General features: G+C 37.0%; 1 protein-coding gene across 4 annotated transcripts in view; it reads right to left on the bottom strand.

Moving 5' to 3' along the window:
• PTTG1IP2 (PTTG1IP family member 2) overlaps window positions 1-26,372 on the bottom strand; it is a 42,385-nt gene that overhangs the window by 6,519 nt on the left and 9,494 nt on the right. For all 4 annotated transcript variants that reach the window (XM_017889692.1, XM_017889695.1, XM_017889693.1 and 1 more), the window contains exons 3-6: window positions 18,568-18,661; window positions 17,023-17,116; window positions 13,651-13,712; window positions 11,573-11,636 (exon numbers count right to left, since the gene is read on the bottom strand). In XM_017889692.1, the coding sequence (XP_017745181.1) occupies window positions 11,623-11,636; window positions 13,651-13,712; window positions 17,023-17,116; window positions 18,568-18,661 (264 nt within the window). In that variant the 3' untranslated portion in view covers window positions 11,573-11,622. The remainder of the gene's footprint in view (window positions 1-11,572; window positions 11,637-13,650; window positions 13,713-17,022; window positions 17,117-18,567; window positions 18,662-26,372) is intronic.

Raw genomic sequence — 26,372 nt, forward strand, 5'->3', positions numbered from 1 at the left:
AAAAAAAAAAAAAAAAAAAAAAAAAAAACTGCTGGTCCTCCCAAGAATTTGATGAAGTTTTACATCAAAGTGATCTTGATATTGAAAGAATAAAAATTGTTTATACAAACAATAGGTCAGGAATATATCGAGGGATCCATATTTAGTACTGGTCATTGTTAATTTCACCAGACCATTAAGTTTTGCCTGAAACTTCTAGAAGATCAGGATAAAATACCACACCAAGAGAAATAAGTAGTTACTGATACAGAATACCAAAATGAATCTTGAACTTAATGCAATGCACACAAAGCAGAAGGAAAAAGGAAAGATGAAGGATTAGAATTACCCATTAGATTTTAAAATAAAATAAGAAAATATTTTTTTTTTCGAGACAGGGTCTCACTCTGTCACCCAGGCTAGAGTGCAGTGGCATAATCATAGCTCGCTGCAGCCTTCATCTCTCCGGCTCAAGCCATCCTTCTGCCTCAGCCTCCCAAGTAGCTAGGACTATAGCTGCATGCTACCACACCCGGCTAATTAAAAAATTTTTTAGTAGAGACAGGGTCTCATTATGTTGCTCAGACTGGTTTTGAACCTCTGAGCTCAAGTAATCCTCCCTCATTGGCCTCCCAAAGTGCTGGGATCACAGGTGTGAGTCCCCATGCCCAGCTTAAGAATATAGTTTTAAAAGGGAAAAAATGGGGAAGAATTAATGGAAATTAATCTGACTTATTTATGAGAAAATAGCACTCAATACCAAACGGCATGTGTGCAGTAACTACCAAGGTAATTAAAATACTTAAGATACAAATGTAATTGAAAATTACATGACTTGAATGTCATTATTCAATTTTACCAGTGCTCCCTATTTAATTGGAAAAAATGTTATTGGCTTTCAGTGAAAAAAAAGTGCGAGTGAAAATAGAAAAAAATTTAATAGAACCAAAATCTTCCCAAGCAAAAAAATAGCTCCAAAAAAGTATCCCTCATTATGAAAGTGCTAGGGTTTCTAGAGCTCCCAGAGGACTCAGTAAAACTACAGATATTGCAGTGCATTATAAGTGTGTAATTACCATTTAAATGAAGGGAGAAAAGCTGGTGAGTGAAATGAGAAACAGGCATTTTCTTACAGCCAACCAGGAACTGACATTTCAGGCAACAATCATCTAATCTACAGTCCGGTTAACAAAGCTATTGTCATTCTGCCACTCATACTCACTCTTAACTGACACTCTTCCCTACTAGAAGGAAACAGTAGGTTAAGTCTTTGTCTATGATTTTCAGTCACAATTTACTCATTAGGCTCTGGCCTGCTTAATATGTAATTTAACAGCATATGTTTACCAAAAGACAGCCAACAGACATAAAGGCTTCTCTTTAATTCTACCTTCTTAATTATTTGGGCATCCAGATTGTAAAAGTAAACAAAATGTCAGAGTAAATTCACATTGGTTGTATAATCATGATGGTTAAGAATCACTTCATCTCACCTGCAGACCAACAAAAGCTTCCCTACTAACATCCCTGTTTGTGGATTTGGCTGGGCAGCAAGTTGGATGTAGAAAATATTATTGCCTTTTTCTGAAAAGGCATTGAATACCCTTTTCAAATGTGGTTAAAAGTTATCACATAGATTTCAAAACTGGAAAACTATCAAATGTGTTCTTATTGAATAGGTGCATAATGAAGTATAGAGTGTAAAAGATTTGTCAAAAACACACAAATTAACTGGAGAGACCCCTCTCCCTGCCACATGTGTTTCAGAAGTCAAATCTATTCCTTTTGGGTTGCTGCTAGCATGAGATTAGCCAAGTCTTGTGATGTGTTTGGCAAAACCAGTTGGGGTTTATTGGTGTGGCTTATGTTGATTGGATTAATTGTTGCTTCTACCAAACAACCAACCAACCCTGAGTATTTCTGAAGTAAGAATATAAATGTCAAGCATGACAAGATTGATAAATCATGAAAAAGAAGACTATGCACACATAATCAGCCATCAGACAAAAGTGATGGGGTTGTGGGTTTCATAGGGCTACTTTATTCTAGCTTTCCCTTTATATCTTCTTTTGGCTGTTTTATTTGATATCTTTTGAAAATCTGTTGCAAGTCAGTGAAACAAGTTAGGTAAACCCTTCCAAGTCATTCAGTGATCTTTCTGATTATCTAAAGTAACAGGTCCACAAACTGTGACTCCCAGACCAAATCTGGCTCTCTGCATGTTTTTGTAAATAAAACTTCATCGAAACGCAGCCACATACATTCATTTATGTATGGTCTATAGCTGTTTTCACACCACAACAGTGAAGTCATTGTAAAAGGGATGATAAGGCCCCAAAAGCCTAAAATATTTACTACCTGGACCTTTATAAAGAAAGTTTGCCAATCCTTGATTTAAAGTTATCTCTTACTGTTCTAGGTGAAAATTATACTCTCTGATATAACCTTCTACTCTATCCCACTCCGTCCCATTAGACATGCTTTTTTTTTTTTTCCTCTTGAGATGGAGTCTCACTCTGTCGCCCGGGCTGGAGTGCAGTGGTGCGATCTTGGCTCACTGCAACCTCCAGTTCCCAGCTTCAAGCAATTATCTGCCTAGCCTCCTGAATAGCAGAGATTACAGGTGCCGGCCACCACGCCTGGCTAATTATTTTGTATTTTTAGTAGAGATAGGGTTTCACCATCTTAGCCAGTTGCTCTTGAACTCCTGACCTCGTGATCCACCTGCCTCAGCCTCCCAAAGTGTTGGTATTACAGGTGTGAGCCACTGTGCCCAGCAGATGCCCTTTTTTTCTACTTCACCAAACCATCCCATTTTTCAATTATAGGCAGGCCTATCTTGTTTTATTGTACTTCATTTTAGCGTACCTCACAAATACTGTGTTTTTACAAATTTAAGGTTTATGGCAGCTTGGTGTCAGGCAAATGTGTTGGCACTATTTTTCCAATAGTATGTGCTCACTTTGTGTCTCTGTATCACATTTTGATAATCCTCATGATATTTCAAAGTTGTTCATTCTTATTATATCTGTTATGATGATCCATGATGGTGATCTTTGATGTTACCATTGTAATTGTTATAGGGGTGCCACAAACTGCACCTATAGGAGACAGTGGATTTAATCAATACATGTTGTATGTGTTCTGACTGCTGCACTGACTGGCCTTTCCCCCATCTTTCTCTTCTCAGGCCTCCCTGTTCAGTGAGACACAACAACATTGAAATGAGGCCAGTTAATAATCTGACAATGACCTCTAAGTGTTCAAGTGAAAGGAAGAGTGCACATCTCTCACTTTCAATCAAAAACGAGAAATGATTAAACTTAGTGAGGAAGGCATGCCAAAAGCGAAGATAGGCTGAAAACTGGGTCTCTGGTGCCAAACAGCCAAATTGTAAATGCAAAGGAAAAAATCCTTGAAGGAAATTAAAACTGCTACACTAGTGAACCCAAAAATGATGAAAGGGCAAAATAGCCTTATTGCTGATATGAAAAAAGTTTTAGTAGTCTGGATGGAAGATCAAACCAGCCACAAAATTCCATTAACTCAAAGTCTAATACAGAGCAAGGCCCTAACTCTCTTTAATTCTATGAAGCCTGAGAGAGGCAAGGACGGTGCAGAAGAAATGTTGGAATCTAGCAGAGACTGGTTCATGAAGTTGAAGGAAAGAAGCCATCTCCATAACATAAAAGTCCAAGGTGAAGCAGCAAGTGCTAATGTAGAAGCCATAGCAAGTTATCCAGAAGATCTACCTAAGATCATTGATGAAGGTGGCTACACTAAAAAATAGATTCTCAATATAGACAAAGCACCCTTCTGTTGGAAAAAGATGCCATCCAGGACTTTCATGGCCAGAGAGGAAAAAGTCAATGCCTAGTTTCAAAACTTCAAAAGGACAGGCTGATTTTCTTGTTAGGGGTTAATGGAACTGGTGACTTTACGTTGAAGCCAATGCTCACTTGCTGTTCCAAAAATCTAAGGACACTTAAGAATTATGCTAAATCTATTTGCCTGCACTCTGTAAATGGAATGCCAAAGCCTAGATGATAGCACATCTGTTTATAGAATGGCTTACTGAATATGTTAAGCCCACTGTTGAGACTTACTACTCAGAAAAAAGATTCCTTTCAAAATGTTAATGCTCGTTGACAATGCGCCTGGTCACTCAAGAGTTCTGATGGAGATGTACACAGAGATTAATAATGTTTTCATGTCTGCTAAGACAACATCCATTCTGCAGCCCGTGGACGAAGAAGTCATTTTCACTTACAAGTCTTATTTAAGAAACACATTTCTTAAGGCTATAGTTGTCATAAATAGTGATTCCTCTGATGGATCTGGGTAAAGTTAATTGAAAACCTTCTGGAAAGAATCCACCATTATAGATGCCATTAAAAACATTCATGATTCATGGGAGGACGTCAAAATGTCAACATTAATAGGAGTTTGGAAGAAGTTTATTCCAACTCTAATGGATGACTTTGAAAAGGTTCAAGACTTCCGTGAAGACTGATGTGGTGGCACATGCCTGTAATCCCAGCTACTTGGTAAGCTGTGGTGGGAGGATCACTTGAGGATCATTTGAGGTGGGAGGATCACTTGGAGAGAAGGACTTCAGTGGAAGAAGTCACTGCAGATGTTGTGGAAATAGCAAGATATTAGAATATAAAGTAGAGCCTGAAGATGTGATAGAATTGCTGCAATCACATGATAAAACTTGAATGGATGAGGAGCTTGTTATGGATGAGCAAAGAAAGTAGTTTCTTGAAATGTAATCTACTTCTGGTGAAGATGCTGTGAACATTGTTGAAATGACTACAAAGGGTTTAGAATATTACATAAATGTAATTGATAAACCAACATCATGATTTGAGAGAACTGATTAAAATTTTGAAAGAAGTTTTACTGTGGGTAAAATGCTATCAAACGGCATCACACACTGCAAAGAAATCTTTCATGAAAGGAAGAATGAATCATGTGGCAAACCTCATTGCCACAGCAAACCCAAACTTCAGCAACCACCACTCTCATCAGGCAGCAACCATCAAGACCAAGGGAAGACCCTCACTAGAAAAAATGTTGTGACTTTCTGAATGTTCAGATGATTGTTAGCAGTTTTTAACAATAAAGTTTTGTGAGGGTTTCTTGAGACCAGGTCTCATTCTGATACCCAGGCTATAGTGCTGTGGAGGATCAGAGCTCATGCAGCCTCAAACTCCTGGACTCAAGTGATCCTCTCACCCTGGCCTCCCAAGTAGCAAGTACCACAGGTGCACACCACCATGTCTGGCTAATTTTTTAAATGTTTCTGTAGAAATGAGGTCTCCCTATGTTGCACAGGCTGGTCTCAAACTCCTGGCCTCAAGTGACCCTTCTGCCTCACTTCCAAAAGTTCTGGGATTACAGGTGTAAGCTACTATGTCTAGCCATGTATTTTAATAAAAGTAAGTACATTGTTTTTTAGACATAATACTATTGTACACTTAATAGACTAGAGTATAGTGTAAACATAATTTTTATATGCACTGGAAAACAACAAAAAAAAAGTGTGACTAGTTTTATTGTGATATTTGCTTTATTGTCGCATTCTGGAACCAACCCTGCCTGTATCTCCTTTTTCTAGTAAATATTATGTTTATCTATCTTTCCTTTTCAGTTACTATCACAGTTAATTTCATTCCAAAATTCACTTAACCTGAATTTAAAAGTGGTCATATGTGGCCCAGTCTCTGCTTTGGGTCAATCCAAAGTAAAATCAATTCAAAAACAATGAAAATACATAATTGAAATAAATTTAAGTGTTTACTTAGGGTCTAAAGAAAATGCCAGCGAGGTAAAGGAGGAGTATGCTCTTAATGAATAAATGAACATTTCAAAACCCTATCTTCCCAGAATCATTACCCTCAATATTCCCCTAAATCAATGACAGATGCTGTGGTGAATGCCCTCTTTGCGAATTGCCCTAGCCAGTGCAGCCAGCCACCTCACTTGAGGTTAAATCTCCTTTTGGAGGACATCCCACATCTAATGATGGTTGATATTGGGCCATAATTTGGGACAACTCTAAAAGGTGATCCCAGTTCCAGAGTGCCCCATAAGATTGACTGAGGCCTCCCTTGTGACTACATGACACTTTAACTGTTCCTTCTACCCAAGTCTGCTTCTCTCTGTCCCTTACACGTGTTACTCCTGAAGGAATTCCCCAATTAACTCCTGCAGGCAAGTCTCTGCCTTGGAGCCTAGTCCTCGGGGTTTCCAACTTAAGACAGCTGTTCTCTTCAAACTCTTTCTCTCATCCCATTCTCCCCCAAACCCAGTCTTTCTAGCTCTTTATTCCTTCCTCCTCACTGTCTTCTTTCCTCACGTTCCTAAATCAATTCCTTTTCTCACAATAGAGTTAACCATATATTATTTAAATTTATAATTTGTGCTAGTGTGCTTCAATGCCTTATTTTAACCTTTCAAAGTATTCCCTTATAGAAGGTAGTTTTGGATTATCAGGATGAATTGCTTGTTTTGCTTGTTTGTTTTTGAGACAGTCTCCCTCTGTCGCCCAGGCTGGAGTGCAGAGGCACGATCTTAGCTCGAACTCCCCAGGTCAGGTGATCTTCCCACCTCAGCCTCCGAGTAGCTGGGCCACCAAGTCCGGCTAATTTTTTGACTTTTAGTAGAGGTGGGGTTTCACCATGTTGCCCAGGCTAGTCTTGAACTCCTGATCTCAAGTGATCTGCCCCACTTGGCCTTCCAAAGTGCTGGGATTATAGGCCTGAGCCACTGCACGCAGTGAGTACTAATTGTTTTTAATGTTTTATTTTTAAAGGAACACTGGCCAGGCGCAGTGTCTCTGGCAACAGAGCAAGACTGTCTCAAAAAAATAAAATAATAATAATAAAATAAAATAAAGAACACTGATCAAAAAGCATTTAAAATTGTACGTTTTTACATTATGCATTTAAAAGTCTTTATATGATTATTATATGGCCAACTGTAGAGTGAATGCTGTTCTGCGGTTACACTGTCCCCATACAATAGCATCTTGATTCAAAATGAAATGTTCTGGTACAAAAGTTGGAAAACAAGGACACATAAGAAGAGAAAAAATTAACAGAGAAAGAAAGAGGAGAAAGGAAACTAAGATGAAACAAATCAAACAAAACTATAGTAAATCCATGAATTTCCATTGCATGCAGCACCTCTGCAAGCTTCTAGACTCATTATCTTTTCCAGAGCCAAATGTTTAATTTTGTGAAGTTCCTAGCATTGGCACAAGTTAAAATAAATAACTCATCTTTATTCTGCTTAAACTTAAAAACTGTTAAAAAGGGTCATGTGCAGTGGCTCATGCCTGTAATTCCAGCACTTTGGAAGGCTGAGATGAGTGGATTGCTTGAGCCCAGGGGTTCGAGACCAGCCTGGACAAAATAGTGAAATCCCATCTCTACAAAAATCACAAAAGTTAGCCAGGCATGGTAGTGAACATCTGTAGGCTTGGCTACTTGAGAGGCTTAGGCCAGAGGATCAATTGAGCCCCGGAGGTGGAGGCTACAGTGAGCCATGATCATGCCACTGCACCCCAGCCTGGCTGACAGAGCGAGACCCTGTCTCAAAGAAATGAAAATTTTTTTTAAAATTTAAAAAGGAAACACAAAGAGTAATATGAGGTGGAGAGAAGTTAAATACCATTACCAGATATTAAAATAGCTTATATAGCCTCCATAATTAAAACATTATGGAATTAGGAAACTATTATCCAGACAGACCAATAGCAGTGAACAGATGCACAAAAATATACTCACATATGAATGGAAATTTATGGAAAAAAGTATCATCTTATATCACTGGTGTAAAAAAGGCTTTCACAATAAACTGTGTTGGTGTAGTTTTCATTATATAATGACATTCTTTGTCTCTTTTTATAGTTTTGGACTTAAAGTCTATTTTGTTTGATATAAATATAGCTACCCCTCCTCTCTTTTGGTTTCCATTTGTATGGAATGTCTTCTTCCATCTCTTCACTTTCAGTTTATGTGTGTCCTTAAAGATGATGAAGAGAGTCTCCTACAGGCAGCATATAGTTGGGTCTTATTTTTTAATCCATGCAGCCCCTTTTTATTCATTGGAGAATTTAACCTATTTATATTCAGGATGATTATTGATAGGTAAGAACCTACTGCTACCATTTTATGGTTCTAATATAGTAACAAAGGGGTTCATTCGTCAAGAGGATATAACAATTATAAATATACATGCACTCAACATTGGAGCACCTAAATATATAAAGTAAATATTAATAGATCTGAAGGAAGAGATAGGCAATAATGCAGTAATACTAGGGGACTTCAATAACCCACTGTCAACAATGGACATAACATCCAGACAAAAAAATCAACAAGGAGACATAAGACTTGAACTACACTTTGGACAAATGGACATAACAGATATATCCATAGGGTTCTATTCAATGGCAGCAGAATTCTTCTTCTTCTTCTTCTTCTTCTTCTTCTTCTTCTTCTTCTTCTTCTTCTTCTTCTTCTTTCTTCTTTCTTCTTCTCCTTCTTTCTTCTTCTTCTTTCTTCTTCTTCTTTCTTCTTCTTCTTTCTTCTTCTTCCTCTTCTTTTCTTTAACAGGGTCTTGCTCTGTCGCTCAGGCTGGAGTACAGCGGTAGGATCCTGGTTCACTGCAACCTCAACCTGTTGGGCTCAAGGGATCCTCCTGCCTCACCCTTCCTAGTAGGCTGGAAGTTAAAAAAACTTTTTAACTTTTATTTTGTAGAGATGAGATCTTGCTCTGTTGACCAGGCTGGTTTCAAACTCCTGGCCTTAAGCAATCCTCCTGCCTCAACATCACAAATTGTTGGGATTACAGATATGAGCCACTGCACCTGACTGACATTCTTCTTCAGCACACACGGAACACTATCTAAGATAGACCATATGTTAGGCCACAAAACAAGGTTTTACAAATGTAAGAAGATTTAAATCATATCAAGTATCTTTTCTCACCATGATGGTATGAAACTAGAAATCAATTAACAAGAAGAAATTTGGAAAATTCACAAAACATGGAAATTAAGCAACATTCTCTGAATAACCAAGGGGTAAAAAAAAAAAAAAAAACATGGAAAGCAAAAAGTATATTGAGACAAATGAAAATAAAAACACAATATACCAAAATTTATGGGATGCAGCAAAAGTAATTCTTAGAGGGAAGTTAATAACAATCATGCTTACATAAAAAAAGAAAGATCTCAAATTAATAACCTTATGTTACATATCAAAGAACTAGAAAAAGAACAAACTATGCCCAAAGTTAATAAAAGGAAGGAAATAATAAAGATCAGGGCAGAAATAAGATAGACACTAGAAAAACAATAGAAAGAATCAACAAAACTGAAAATTATACTATTATGGTAAGAATAGTTAAAAAATTAAAATTAAAAGTAAAAAATTAACAAAATTAATGGTTAGTGTTTTGAAAAGATAAACAAAATGGCCAACCCTTTAGATAAACTACAAAAGAAGAGAGAGACTTAAATAAAATCAGAAATGAAAGAGAAGACATTACAACTGATACCACAGAAATATGAAAGATTACGAGATACTGTGAAGAATCATACACCAACAAATGGGATAGCCTAGAAGAAATGAATGCATTCCTAGACAAATACAACACACCCAGATTGAATTATTAAGAAATAGAAAATCTGAACAGACAAATAATGAGTAACAAGATTGAATCAGTAATAAACGGTCTCCCATAAAAGAAAACTCCACAATCTCATGGCTTCACTGCTGAATTCTACCATTTAAATAACTAATACCAATCCTTCTCAACTCTTCTGAAAAATTGAAAAGGGAATCCTTCTCAATGCATTTAATGAGGCCAGTACTATCCTGAAACCCAAGCCAGACAAAGACACTATGAGAAAAGAAAATTGTGGGCTAATATCCCTGATGAATATAGGTGCAAAATTCTTCACAAAATACCAGCAAACTGAATTCAGTGTCACATTAAAAGGATCATTTATGTCAGTGGGGAAAATCTCTAATAATGGAATTACCAGGTCAAAGAGTACTCCCCCCAACCCCAAATTTTAATAGATACTGAGAGATTGTCTTATAAAAAGTTTGTATAAATGCCCAATCCCAACAACAACAAATAAATGTGCACATTTCCCTTGCAACATTGGGTGTTAAGCATCATTTCTTGCTGTTGTTTGCCCAGGGCAGCCTTGGTTTTCACCTGCTCTCCTAGCATAATTCTTAACAGTGGCCCTTTCACTCTTAAAATGGGCCCAGTTTGGAAGATACACGGTCACTCTACAAAACTTTAAAACTGATACATATTGTCTCTTCCCTAGAGATTCTCCAGGAGGCTCTGTAGGCTTCTGGAAGGACTTGCATTCTCTTCCCTCTCTCTCCTATTAACCTGCACTGACTCATTCAAAAGCTATAGAATTATGGAATGTGCCTCTAGCTAGGGACCTCCTTTCTGTGCAGGTGGAAGTAGGAGATGGCAATGAAAGCATGCCTGTATGTTTAACCTTGCTGAAAGGCAAATGTGCACACACATACATACACACACAAAGCCAAATTTGTAACTATGTTGTAATCCAAAGGATAGTCCCTAGCTGTCCATCATTTGACATGCCGTAGATGTTAAGAGGATTCCAGCACTGGAAGAGGTGTTGGGTAGGATGAACTTTAGGTGCCTTCAGTGTTGAGATTCTGTGATTACAGTAGTAACAATTGACACTTATTAAGGACTTACTGAGTGTTGGGGTAGTTCTAGAAATTTTAGCTATAAAATCTCATTTTGTCCTCAAAGTCACCAAAACAATAATTTAGTCACTGTTTTTAGGTAATATTAACAAATTAGGAACTAAGGCACAAACATATTAAGTTACTTGTCTTAATAAATGGAAAGACCAGATTTCAACAAAGGCAGTCTGAACTGTTATATCTCCACTTTCTGCTGCCTTCCCTTTTCATAGCAGGGGTTGGGCGGGGAGGGGTTGATGGGGGTCTCTTTGTCACCCAGGCTGAAATGCAGCGGTGCAATCATAACTCACTACAACCTCCAACTCTTGAGCTCAAGCAATCCTCCCACCTCAGCCTCCTGGGGAGCTGGGACTACAGACACATGCAACCATGCCCAGCTAATTTTTTTTATTGTTTGTAACGATGGGGTCTTGCTGTATTGCCCAGGCTGGTCTTGAACTTAGCTTAAGTGATCTCACCTTGGCTTACCAAGTAGTTAGGACTACAGGTGTGAGGCACCACACTGGCTTACTTTTAAATTTTTTTGTAGACATGGAATCTCACTATATTGTCCTGGCTAGTCTCGAACTCCTGGCCTCAAGTGATCCTCCCTCCTCCACCTCCCAGAGTGCTGGGATTACAGAGATCAGCCACTGTGCCTGGCCTTCTGCTGCCTTCTATTACATGTTTCCAGCATTGAAAATCTGCCTACATTTTACAGATTTGATTTCCATTTTCTTTCTTAATAATTCTAATGATATTCCTGAAAGTTGCTTAATAAAAGGGAGAAAATGGCACGCAGAAAATTCACGCAATATAATTTGAAACCTTACCATTGAAGAAACTTCCTTCTGCTCTTTCTGGAAGATCTATTTTTAATTATCTATTCATCATATGCTATAAGAGAAAATAAATTTATCTTTTCAAATTCTGTCTAGGAAAAGTCAATAAAACTTATATAATTTTAAAATGTTAAACATGAAACATTCATGAATAATAAAAGATTTCTGAGATTTTAATATTGTTGCTATTTTAATATTTAGGGTTCAAGTGACTTAAGGTACTATCAACTTGACCACAAGACTAGTTGTCTCCAGTTACAGAAAAGCTGTGGATGCTTAATGAATGCTTAATGAATCCCTAATCCCAGCACACCATCTTCTGAATTCATTTTCTAGGAAAGAAGTGTGGACCAAGAAGGGCACTATTACCACCAATCCTGAAAAATAACTGTCTTCACAGGTGAGGAGTATCGCAGTGTACATAACATTTTATAGGCTCCGTATTTTCCTATTCCACAGTCAGAAGCCTGCTTATTCTATGTCTTGCATAAATACTCTGAAAACTACCATATGCAAATATCTTACCAATCATCTCCTAATGTGTAAGTCCAGAGGACACTCATGAATCTCTCTCCCTCCATCTTCAGACCCCTTTCTCTTGATGTCTATGACACCACAGTCTCCCACTTTTTCATCTTCTTCTCAATTTCTTTTCAGAACCCTGTTTTGCTTACTCAAGCCTTTAATGTAGGCATTCCCACTGGGCTCTCTCATGGGTAAAAAATCATCCTGCCTTGTGAATTTGACTACACTTTATTCCCTACAATGAATCTGACAATTCTCAATCTGTGAAAAGATAACTGTGTCTACCTAAACTAAATAAATACCTAATCTTGTGCTCTTTTCAGTGTTTTTCCTGGGTCAATGTGCTGTGGAATTTAAAATGGATGGGGAAAAATTGAAATGCAGCATTATTCTCTGCAGCCCCCTGGTTTAATTTCAACCTTCAGAAGAAGCAGCATTTGCCCTACACTGGCTCCTGACCTAAAATAGCTTTTTGAAACATTTCATGATCCCGTTATCACCCAAACAATTTCTACATAACAAGGTCTAGGAGTTGACAAAGGAGTGTGTATGTGCTTACCATTTCATTGTTACCCTAAAAGGTTTACCCTGCTTCCCATCCAGATTTTGCAACCTAAAAGTATGGGTCCTGGGTTTTTCTACATTCCCTATTATTATGCCCCTGCAGCCCAAAGCACTAAAATAATCTGGAGACCCCCACCCCGCAAAGTTATTTTTTAATAGTAATTATAAAGGACTATGCAGTACTCTTTCCTCAGTCATATATTATTATGATGTAAAATTTTTCTTGTAGTCCAATTAAGTGAACAGGGGAATCATGATTTTGACTCCAGTTGGGCTTTCAGGATCCAGACCTGAGTAGAGGATTGGGAGTGCCTGCCCAGGAACTGTAGGTGATCAGTCAAAGGAAGCCGAGATTTGAGTCCCGGACAAGGGAAAGCTTTGTAAGTGAGGGAAAGTTTAGAATCGAGTTGAGGAGAGTGGATAGTAGGTTAGCCAAGGAACTAGGTAAGATGAAGTGAATTAATCTGGGAAAGCCTGCAAGAATTCCTGAAGACAAAGATCATCTTTTGTTGGGTTGCTTTTGTGGAGTGGGAGTTGGGGTAGCAGGGGAAGCTATGAATATCCCCAACTGGGTTGGAAAATTTTAGCCCTTCTCTATCAATATTGTAATTTTACCAATTCCGGTCTAGCTATTGAGGTTACCAAAATGTATCATGGAAATGGGAAAAATGAAATCTATTGTTATGAGTCCTACCATACTTTGATTTTTGTTATTGTTGTTTTCAGAGACAGGGTCTTCCTCTGAGCCCACGCTGGAATGCAGTGGTGCAATATGTATGCAATGCAAGGTGGTCATCATAACTTCGAATTTCTAGCCTCAAGCAAATCCTCCCACCTTGGCCTTTCAAAGCATTGAGATTACAGGTGTGAGTCACTGCACCTGGCCCCTACTCATACTTTAATTTTGATGTTTGGAACAAGGGAACAAGCTGTTACTGAAGGAGTCTGGGACGCTCTATCAAATAAATGAAAACACTTGCCAGTAGCACTGCAGTTGGGAACAGGAACTGTTTCTCGTCTTCCATAAAAATAGACACGATTTCTGTTCAAAATGATGATGAATTTAGAATTAGGCTTATTTTCAGAACAGTAAAAGTTATAGTTGGAACTATTTTTTTCATTAGACTCCTTTTTTTATTTTTTAATTATTTTTGAGACAGAGTCTTGCTCTGTCACCCAGGCTGGAAGTACAGTGGCACGATCTCAGCTCAGCTCACTGCAACCTCCACCTCCTGGGTTCAAGCAATTCCTGTGCCTCAGCCACCTGAGTAGCTGGGATTACAGGCACTCGACACCACACCCAGTTAATTTTTGTATTTTTAGTAGAGACGGGGTTTTATCATGTTGGCCAGGCTGGTCTTGAACTCCTGGCCTCAAGTGATCCACCCACCTCAGCCTCCCAAAGTGTTAGGATTACAGGCGTGAGCCACTGCACCCGGTCTTATGCAATATTCTATCACTGCTTTATTAAATTCTTCTTTTATCCCTCCACCAGGAGAATTAAAACATTTAATTAAGAAAAGCTATTAAAATAAATGGAATATCATTTAAAATATCCATAAACTAGAAATAGAATTAACAATTGCTTGTTTACTTGTCTGTGTCCCCTTAGTTATAAGCTCCATGAAGGCTAGGGTTTGACATTTCCTTTTTTTTTTTTTTTCCTTTTTTTTCGTAGATGGAGTCTCACTATGTCACCCAGGCTGGAGTGCAGTGGTATATGATCTCAGCTCACTGCAACCTCTGCCTCCTGAATTCAAGTGATTCTCCTGCCTCGGCCTCCTGAGTAGCTGGGACCACAGGTGCGTGACACCATGCCCAGCTAAGTTTTGTATTTTTAGTAGAGATGGGGTTTTACCATGTTGACCAGGCTGGTCTCAAACTCCTGACCTCAGGTGATCTGCCCACCTCAGTCTCTCAAAGTGCTGGGATTACAGGTGTGAGCCAGCACGCCCAGCCTGATCTTTCTTGCTTATTGCTATATCCCTATGACAATGACATTGCTTAGTAGATAATAAATACTCAATAAATATTTGTTAAAAGAATAGATGACAATGAAGGAGGCATCAAGTACATGGACAGTGAAACACTTGTATTCTCTAACATTTGGAACTTTTTAAAGTGCTTTAATTTTTATAAGCATAACTGCTGAATAATAACATTAGATCAAATGTACCTATAAGTATTTTGATATTTCATTGGTCATTCTATTTTTTTTAAAAGAGTCATGTTTCTAAAACCTAACCAGGATCTTTGGTTTATGAAGTGCAGTAAGTCCTTAAGAAGATAAATTCCTCTACAGAATACAGCACTCATTGAATTAACAAGGTCTAGAAGATCTCTTGAAGAAATTCAGAAAGAAGAGATGGTGGATATACAGCAGAGTTAAACCAGAACTGAGTACAGTTGTTGGACCATATTTGCAGAGAGGCTTCAGGGTTTTTCATTTAAAATGTGGATAAAAGAAGCTTCAGTGATGGTTATTTGCTCAGGCCCCTATTCTTATGGGCAGAATTTGCTACTTATAAATACTATATAAAAAAGTGATGACACTTACAAGGAGCCAGGATCCTAAGAAGAAAATATATATTTAAAAAATTACAAAACAGATCCTTGTCACATATGTAATGTGCCCTATTGGTTCGTCTTTCTGATTTGCATGTGTATATGTGTATGCTTGTTTCGGAGGGGAAAAATAAGGAATACCTTCCATTCTATCCTACCTTGTCTTTGTATGTTAATAAGGAAAAGACCATCTCTAAGCCAGAAAAATACAAAGTTATTGACCAAGTTGAGGTCCTAAACAAGCAAATGGAACATTGGCCAATCCTTACCTTTTCTTTTTTTTTTTCTTTCCTGCAAGCATTATGTTGACTTACCTTATCTTTTTATAAGCACATTTTACTTCCAGATTGACCTATACATGTGCATTTATCTTATTTTTGGGTCCTGTCTATCTTGTCTACAATTCCTTCTTATAAAAGGGTATAATCTGAAGAAAGAAAATAATATCATATTGGGATGAAGGAGAAAAAACTAATTTGTTGATATGTAATGGACTATGCAAATACTCTCCAAACCTTCTGTGAACTCCCTTTGAAAAATTCACTTGAGGAGGTACTCCACCAAAAGGAAAAAATAAACCCTAAAAGAGGAAGATATGGGACCCCCCAAATTCTCCTAATTCAGTACAGCAGTAAAAGAAACTAATTTTGCATGTTAAAGCAGGAAGTCAGAAGACTTTAAGAAGAATATTTATAAGAAGAAAATGAATGTATTTTAGCAAATACAAAGATGAATGATCACAGTGATGAGAATAAAGATACATGTGTTTTTGTTAACGAGAAATAATGAAGATAATTTAAAACTCTAGAAAGTGCAAAAGCTGTATAGGAAAGTCACAATTAAGTAACATGAAGTAAGCTGAAATGTAGCATGATTTCATGAAATAAAGAGTAAGAAAAGAGAATCTATTTAATCTTGGCACTTGATAATTCTTTTTCAAGCAATATAGGTTAGTGGCACAGAACTATATTTCTTACTCCACTTTGGTTGTTTATTAAACAATATTTATACAATCATGTATAAATATGTGTTATCCTTTTTAGTAGTTAACAAATTTTAGACTCAAATTATGGAGTAAGCATTTCAAGACATAATTATAGCCACAGAACAGAATGTAAATATTACACATTTGACAAGGTCAAATTAATGAGAAAGCTTATAGAATTTAGGAGATAAGAGGGAAGAGAGGATAAATGGAAGGAAGTATAGGGATCCAAATTTTCTTATCTTTAACAGGAGAAGGATTGAGATATAGAAACAAAGAATTAAATTGATTACTCAAAGTCAACAGGAGAAATATTAGTAATCTTAAGACCTAATAACTAAAATAATGAAAAGATAGTAACAACCCAAAATAACACAATGATAATACCTACTAATAGCAAAAAAATAAATAAAATAAAATGTGTATAGTGCAAGATAAATTTTTCTGCTTTAATGATTGGGGGGTCAATAGATAACATCTAAAATTAATAAATCATGAAAAGAAAACATAACCATCCAAATCAAATATATGGAGGTAACTACAGAAGAACTACAAATACAACCATACTAAAAGGATTGCTTCTGGGAAGACAGTATTAGAGGTGGGGTGGGGGATGAGAAAGTAAAACTTTTTTTTTTTTTCATTTTACAATTTCCATACTTTTGGATGTTTTTTCCTTATCATGTGGATATATTATTTTTATTACATAAAAAAGGCAAAACACTTCCTGATGACTAGCTTAGTATTCTCTTCAATGGTATTACCCCAAAGTGCATTCTTAATAAGAATAAAATGAGCATACTCCTGCAGGTAAAAGTGATAGGCGCAGCAGTACCAAATGAATCCTGTAATTAGTATTGCAATGAGTAGAAGCATCACGATTCCAAACATGTCAACTGAAATGTATAAAAAGAAATATATTTTAAGTTAACAGAACATCAGCAATTTCTGCTATTTTCATCTTTTCTAATATCATGCAATGTGATTCTTTAACAAATGATTATTGAAAGTAATGATACAATAACATATATTACATATTCCAATAAAACTACCATTAACACAACAATCACTAACATTTAAAAATAATCTGGGTTGCTAAAGGAGGTAACATTTGATTTACTTATTTTAAATTAGTGAACTATTAGGCTACTGGCTTAATTTTCTTTATTTTACCTCTAATCTCATTTCTGGTACTATCTTAATAGATAAAACAACAAATCCCTCAGGCTGGTATATCTCTAAAGATACATCTAGATAGCAGGGAATGGTTTATTGTTTGAATTTCAGCAGTCCATTACCAAAGAGACAATCAACGCTTGCTGAGAAATCAGATTTCTACCCCTTGTAAACTTTTTTTTCTTATCTCAGTAAGCACAATGTAGTTTGTTAGCTTGGTGTGTTATAAAATGAAACTAGAAGGGCAAACATGAAATAGGAGACTAGAGTTTGTGCTCATACTAGTTAAACAAAGTGTAACTTCTTTATAAGGCAAAAACACGTGTGATTTAAATATACCTGATAGTACCTGAAACAGAGATTTGAGGGCAAAATTTATATCTTTTACTTCACTGAAGGAAAAAAGAAGACAACTGGTTGTTCTAGACTGGATTTTTTCACATAGCTAGAATTTACCTAGAAAGCTTTTTGTTTCCATTCTTTAAGAAAACTTCTTAAATGGTGCTGGTACGTTTCCTGCCTTGGTAAATATTGTATAACATACCGAAAGTCCAACATTTCAGTATAACTTAAAGATTCTTTGATGATTAATATTTGTTCACTCCTAGTTAATCATTATTCTGAATAGCAATTCTCAGTGTAGAATACATTAGCTGAAAAAATATAAGTTATAGCTATGGTTCTAGGTACAACATATCCTCAGACCAGGACTAGCTTATTTAAAAAATCCTGGAATTTCTAAAATGACATAAGAATATAAACATCCTTTAAGTGGGTTATGGATATCATACGCTGGAGATTTTAGAAATGGAAATTTAAAGTATTCAGCTACTGGTATGGCAAAGCATCCACCAATCAAAATGAATGTTCACTTAATTTGAATGAATACTTTGCTGCAAACAACCAGTAAGCCTATATCAGGAGGAAAGACCAATGAACATCCCTGGACTTGCTGTATTTTTATTTTTATTTTACTTAAAGTTCTGGGATACATGTGCAGAACGTGCAGGTTTATTACATAGGTATACATGTGCCATGGTGGTTTGGACTTGCTATATTTTAATATGTAAAGCAAATGTAATAATTTATAATCCTTCAAATGTAGCAAATCACTAGCGTTTGAAAGTCAATTGAAATAAAGAACATAAAAATTTAAATAAGGACAACTCACCTGCACAGTTTAACCAATATATAGAACTGAATTTACACCCGAAGTATGGAAAACAGTATTTTTTGCATGTTTTTTCTTCACTACACCAAATACACTATATTTGGAAAGAGAAAAATAAAAGTGGTGTCCAAGTATAATAACCACAATCCCAGGAAGTTTTTAGTACTAATTCAGTAAGTATTCAATAAATAATAGCCATTATTATTATTATTATTATTATTATTATTTGTAGTAGATGCCTTTGGTAACTTCTTGAGATCTCCTTTGTCAGACCCATGCATCTAAACCTCAGCTGCAAAAAGTTTTGGCTCCCAATGTCTCACAGCTTCTCCTTTTCTTGGATGATGATGGGGACCACCTAGCCCACGAGGTTACTATTTCCCCAGGCCAGTGACTGACTGAGATGGGGTTCCAAACAGTGGGCATCCTTGCCTCAAGTCAGGGACAACTCTACCTTGTGACATTTTTTGCCCAAGGGCTGCCCATGATTCAGGCCAAGAGCGAGCTTTAGCCAAGACCTCATCTTTTCTTCGCTCTTCCCCTTATCTTCCCTGAGTCTCTCACTCCATAGGATTTTTGCTGAAGAGCAGTCACTCAAAAATCACATGCACTTGAACCCCTTTCTCAGACTCTACATTTAGGAAACAAAACCAAAGATATTATTTCACAAAGTAGTAATAAGAACTGCGGTAAATGGTTTTTAAAATCTCTCTATTACTCTTTCCATTCCTCTTGCCTGCATCCCCGACTCTTTCCTTTGGGATTGCTCCTCTGTTACTGCTCACTGGTGCTCAGATAATCACGCAGAAATAGGAAAATGGAATTCTAAGTCCCTTAAGCAAGGCATAAGGTGAAAAATATTATGGGAGGTAAAACCAGAATAACCTGGAAAAGTGAAAAAAAAAAAAAAGAGACAAAGCGGTAAAAATGGCTGTCACTTACATAGGGCCTACCATGTGACAGGTACTATATTCTAAGTCTTTTATATATATCCACTCACTTCATACTGATGACAACCCGGTGATCTAGGTACTATTATGTCCATTTTATAGATGAGAACAAGAAGGCGCAGAGAAGTTAAATGACTTACATAAGATCGCATACCTACTAAATAGGGGAGCCTGGGTTCTAACCTAAGTAGCATAGTTCCATGCTGGTAACCAATCCTGTAAGATTGAACCCAGACACTGCTGATCAATTCTTGCTGTACATCCTGGGACCAGCAGAGGTAATGATTCACTCCAACGTAAAGAACCACCCCTTAGACACAGGCCAGCTTTTGTTTCATGCTGGACAAGACTAAAGGTCAAATCAAGCCATTCAGTCAAATCTAAGATTGAAGTCACTTTCACTGAATGAATCTTGTCCTCCTGGACGGTTGCCGAAAGACTGGAACTACAAAGATAAGGTCTAGATTCAAAGATTACAGCCCACAGAGACTTCTGGCCTTGGTTATTAGTACTCAGAGTCTCTAGGAATCAAGTCCAAGATCTAGTAGGATTTTCAGGGAAATGAAGTGCCAGAAAAAAACCTGAACCTACAGCTAAGAGCTATGCGCACTTAAGTGCTAAGCTGATTCCCAGGCTCCAATAACCAAGTCCACCACAAGCGAGCTCCTAAAGAAGTGCAGTCCCCGGAAGAGACAATCTCCCCTATGCCTCTCTGTGGTTGGAGCTCAGAGAATAATGGAGAGTGGACTCCTTCGATAGCAGCTAGACTGGTGACCAACAACTCACCGCGCAGCCAGGGAAACTCAACAATGTATTACAGACTTGGAACATATTATAGGACTATTGGCCACTATCCTCCTTCTAAATGGGAGTGTTTACTGTTGTCATCCTGCTTTCTCTCTTCTGTTGAATAGTGGGTCTTTGGGAGTTGGTTTAACTGATTATATAGCTAACTTGAAGGAGTGCATGGAGCTGTATTCAAACACAGTCAAGAGTAATGCACATCTCTCAGAGATTTCAGACTTAGAACGGGGGGCAGAAGCTGATAGTGACCTTGGGTAAGTCCAATTGCAGTTGAGATTTAGTTGCATTATTTTGCCAGGAGCATTTTTTAAAATATGGGGATGGAGAAAATAGAATATGTCTGTCCTGAAAGGTCAAGGGGAAAATAATAGACTGAAGTCTTTTATTTTTAAAATCTCTCTGCTACTTTGTGTCCCCATTCTTCTTTTTCTGGTAATCACACCCTCTTCTACTGAGGACCTCTTCCCCAAACCCTGTGTGGTCCGGTGGCTGCCAATCAGTTTTCCCTTACCCTATTCCTACTACTGGAATGGTCTTTTGACCCAGGCAGTAGCCTAGTAACAGATGCTGGACCAGACATAAAACCCCAATAGGGCCAATCAGAATCTTTAAGTTACAACTCTCTGAGTTACAGACATTGGGTTAGATCTGCTGGCAGCCAGCCCCTTGCCCAGCTGTATGCAGAATGTCCATTTACCACAAGAGAAAATAAAGTCAATTCCCAGAGGGAGGCAGAGCTGAGAGATGAAAGAAAAGAGGAAAATGAGAAGGACATCCTTTGGTTCAGTTGTGCAAGAAGGCAAGGCCACACCTGGTCTTCCCAATATTGTGAGCCAATGAATTCCCCTTTTTATTAAATTAGTTTGAGTTTGGCTGCTGTCCCTTACCACAAAAATATGTGACTAATACCTTAACTAAATCTAGAAAGTTATCAAAGACCAGAACTTCACATTGCCCCCAAGAACAGTATAATATAGTCAACATTCCTAAATTGGTAATGTATAATTTAAGGTAAATTACGTGATTTTTTCTTGTAGCTAAGGAAAATAACCCGTGTAAATATGAAGCCATCAGCCTCTTTGGAGTGTGACAACTGAGGAGCCAGCTAAAAGGCTTTAGAGTGATGGTTATTATGTTCTCATGGGAAAATTATAGTACTCATTTTAGGGTAGAGCTGTTTTATTAAGCTTATATGGACATCACAATTGCTATTTTAATAAAAATATCATTAAAATTAAAACATGCAGAAAGTGGGAAGGTACATAACAATATTTAGTGATTTAAGATTGTATAAAGCAAATGGCTTAATATTATACCAGTGGTTGGGGAATGGGGTGTGTAGAAAATCCAGGATTGTTCCAGGTGAAAGAAAAGAATGGAGAGCAGATGGAGGAAAAAAAAGAAAAAAAAAAAGCCAATGATTTCTAAAATTATGGGATAATGGTACCAGAAATAAACAAGTAAAGAACATGAGCTTCTTTGGGGAAAGCAAAATTATAAACTAAGTTAAAGAAATTTTGAGCATGATGTGATTAAAAAAAAAAAAAAAAACTATCCAGAAAGAAATGGCAATCAAGCAGCTGTGAGCATCACTGTTGGTGATCGTTAGATTTAAGGATGTGAATTTGGGATTTCTTTATACGCAGTTTGTGGCAGAGACCAGGACTGTGAAAGACATGGCACAAGGGTGAGGACACAGTGTGAAGAAATGCGCTCATTTAGGAGATGAAGGAATGCACTCCTTCAGGAAAATGAAGAAGAGGAATTGGTAAAGGAAACAAAATGGTGAGGGAAGAAATAGGGCCTGTATAAAGCCAAGATCGCCAAGGAAGGAGCAAGTTTCCAAAAAGAATGAGTGATTACTTTGAAAGGTTGTTGCATTTGGTTATTGAGTCTTTTGTAACCTCTAAATCAGGTTGCTAAGGATTAAATCACACTGTGTGATAGGGAAGCAATGGTAGAATAAGCACAGAATAAGTACTTCAGCTTCTAGGAAGAAACAAAGAGAAGATTTGGTTTTGTTTGTTTTTTTCCATTTTGTCAGAACTCAGAAGGAAACCAATGCACAGAAATAGGCTGGATTTGTCATAGAGGGAACAAGGAAATGAGAAAGGCTTTGAGTTTCTGAATGTGCATGCGTTTCTGAGTATGACACATAGATAGAGGTGAGGACTAAGGGATTCACCTCAGAAATGAGAACCGATTTCTCAAGGGGAAAGTTAATATAAGAGAAAAGATATTGAATTGGTTCTGGTGAAAAATGAGGAAACTTGAACCTGCCAGATGGTCTTAAAATTCTCAAGGAAAGTCAAACTCTGAAAGGAGGATCACGCTAACAGTGGTAAAGGGCTGGGAATAGTTGCCATGGGAAATAATCCATGATACTGGTTGTCCATATATTTTTTCCAGCTGAAGGACTCCCAACAGGTGATGTCCACATGTTCGCTGGCATATCCAGATTCGGATCCATCACCTTGTCCACTCTCCTCGACTCCATGCCCTACCACACACACACACACACACAAACACACACAATTTTTCAGAAAAATAAATATCAAAGTGGGCATCTCTTTGTGAGTGGTAAGATACGACATTTATAAATGCATTTTACAAGCATGTGAGTAACGGTCATTTCATATGAACTGTGAGGTTGTGGGAGATTCAAAAATCTCACTAGGCTTACTATAACTTGACTCCTTTTTGTCTCAACCAACCATCCATATCAGGTCACAATTAGTGAGAAAGATGTGATTATAGAGAAAACCTAGAATCTACTCTGATTTTATTTAAGTCAGTTGGCCACAATCTTATGATATTCATTAGCAAAAAGCAAAAAAAAAAAAAAAAAAATTTACTTATGACAAGTCTCACCATTGTGACACCATGATTGAGAACTTTCATTCCAAGCATGCAACAGGGATGCATAATGACTCTGAATAACAATAAAAGCACAGATTACAAGATGCTTCATCTTTTTTAATTAGCCTGATTTTTGAAATTTTATTTCTAATATAAAATATCAGCAAAATATAATATGTTTTCATATGCTATGTTTATGAGTTGTGTGTGTATCGGGGGGGTTGTAAATGTGATTTTATGGATGGGTTTTGGTAAGAATGTTTTCTAACTCTAGGAAGGCTAGTCCTGTACTATGAAATCATCAGGAAATGTTTCAGATAGAATCTAAAGAAGATTCCCTTACAGTCAAGAAGAATAAACATGTCACTTATCATACAAATTGGAATATTTTGGGAAATGAAAAGGAGTTGGTATATATATATTCTCCAGGTCCATGGAGAAGTGGACATAAAGCAGCACAATATACCAACCAAGACATCTGTTCATCCTCCTAATTCTGTGTTGACCATGTGGAATTATCTCTTAGTTCATTCCTATGAGGTACAGGAAATCTTTTTAAAATTACACTCAAATTCACATACTCCCAGTATTTCCATAATGAATGATATTTAGAAAAATTTTAAAAATTCTCTACCGTGTTACACTGTAGAGTATACTGAATTAATTTACCCTTCTTTGAATGGCTCAAGAGTTAATTCAATAGTTACTGAATGCTTGCCATGTGTGGGAAATGTGTGAGGTGTTAGAGATATAAAGATGAATAAAACATGGACTGTGTCCTTAAGGAGCTGAGAACAAGGGGAAGGTGAGCATAAAAACAATTTAAATGATACGAGTTACAATTCAAAAATGTACATGTTCAAATCCAAAAGAGAGGTATAGGGGAAGTGCAGAAGGTATTCTTCCTCTAAAAGGAGGGATAAGAACAGGTAATGATGGGAAAAATGACAGCAATGTTATCAGTCAGGGAATGAAGTTTACACCTAAGGCCTCAATTTTTTCCATAAAATTGGAGATGAATGCATCTGTTGATATTGATGGGATGGGGGAATTGCTGCTGTGGGAAATTTTAGGCAATATCGCTAACCAAAAGCAAGTGATAGGTAGTATTTGGGCTCAGGTGAGACCAGAAATTGTGACTTTGTAGCTTTATTCATCCAGATGTTGATGAAATATGCTCAAGCAGCAATCAGCTAGTGATGCATAGCAAACGAAAATATAAACCAGAGGACCAATTGGAGCTGTGGAATGTGGGTCCAGTGCCATTAAAAATACGAGGGTGTATGCCGTTAAAAATAAGAGGGTGTACGCATTGCATGCCTGTATCAAAACATCTCATGTTCCCCATAAATATGTACACCTACTATGTACCCACAAAAAAAAAAAAATTTAAAATTAAAAAAAGAGAGAGCAAAGCCATCAAAGTAGAAGTAGTTTTTACAACTCCTAGGGAAATAATCGATCTAGGCAAGGATCATTGTTGGTTGCTAATATCATCAAATGCTAGACAATAAATCTTATCTACCTCCTAACGAAGGGCCTCTCAGCATGAAGCATTCCTACCAAAAAATTAAACAGAATCTGATAAAGCCTTTATATCTAATTATCAGTTTATAAGAACAAAAGAACAGGGAAAAGAGGAACATGATAAAAGTCCAAAATTAATCCAAATCCTTTTGGAATTCAGTCCAAAATTAATCCAAATCCTTTTGGGATGTGACCAGCAAAATCCAGACTATGAGAAACCGAATAGGACAATCTAGTTTCTCCAACAAATAAGTTGCAAAAAAGAAAATAAAAAGGGAGAAGGAACATATAGATTAAAAGATACTTAAGGTATATATCAGCCAATTGCAATGTACGAATGTGATTCAAACAAACAAACAAAAATGACTCAACAAGACAAATTTATTATTTTCTGGGTGCCTGATGATATTAAGATTATATTGTTAACTTTTAGGTATGATCGTGGATGAACTTGTAATATTTAAGGTAAAATATCAATTAGAAATATATGCTTAAATATTTTTAAGTAAAATGATATGGTATCCATATCATCATTTGCTTCAAAATAATACATTTAGCAGGGAAGAGCATACATTGAAAAAAGTTGGTCAAGATGGTTCTTTGGGGTATAAAGCTTTATTATATTGCTTTCTTTATTGGTATATATGAAATTTTCCATTATAAAACATTTAACAACAACAAAAACTGGAAGAATATTGCATTCAGGTGAACAGCCATGAGAATTCACAGGAGGGAAGGAAGTCCATTGGAGAGGGCCAATAAACTGAAGGGAAAAGAAGAGTGTTGAAGGACTAGAGGATGTTCTTGTCTTGTTGAGGCTAAAGAGTAGGTACAGTATAAGGTAGTGAGAATGTAAAAGCCAATGTAGATTGTGCAGGGTTCAGAGATGCCACAGAAGTGATGTCTTACTACACAGGGTTGAGGAAGGCAGGACACTGAGACAGAGTATGTCTGGGTCATCGCTGGCTGTGGAAAGCATGTAAGGCAATGGTAGTACAAACTGGGTGGAGAATGCCATGAGCCAGAAGCCCAGGTCCTCATTAAAGTAGACGAGTGATAGATGTTTATCTTCTTAGGGGAAGATAAGACAGGGCAGAGGGTGTATGTCCAGATCACTATGAGAGACAGCAACTACTAGAGTGTGCCCTTTTCTAAGTAGTGACTTCAAGCTTCTGTTTTTGGTGTTGTCAGTTATCCAACACAAGTTAGACTACAGTGGTTTTTATGCAGCTTGCTGCAAACCTGTCTGTGACACAAAGTGGCCATTTCCCTCATACCTTATAGCATTTCTGCTTTCTTCCAAATCTGAAGTGAAGAGCAATGATTTCAGACATTTAATCATCAAAGAAGAGGAATCCAGCTACATTGTGGTTAAGGAATGGTATGTCATTCTTTCTAGTCTTTAGGAAATAGAAGTGGGAAGGAAATCGTCACCACATCTCAAAAGATGTATCTTTTCCTTTACTTGCAAAAATTATTCCAAAATTTCAGTATAATTTTTTTCAAGCAAATAATTCTTTTCTTTTTGAAGTATAATTTTCCAGAAGGAAGTACATGTTTGTACTTAATTATCTCCATTGTTTATTTCTAGATCCTCAAAGAATGGTTTGAAATACATAAATAGATCTTAATAACTGTTATGAGTCATCCCTGTTATTAAAAAAT

Source organism: Rhinopithecus bieti, unplaced genomic scaffold, assembly GCF_001698545.2.
Source record: "Rhinopithecus bieti isolate Rb0 unplaced genomic scaffold, ASM169854v2 scaffold_19669, whole genome shotgun sequence".
In the NCBI taxonomy this organism is placed as follows: Eukaryota; Metazoa; Chordata; class Mammalia; order Primates; family Cercopithecidae; genus Rhinopithecus; species Rhinopithecus bieti.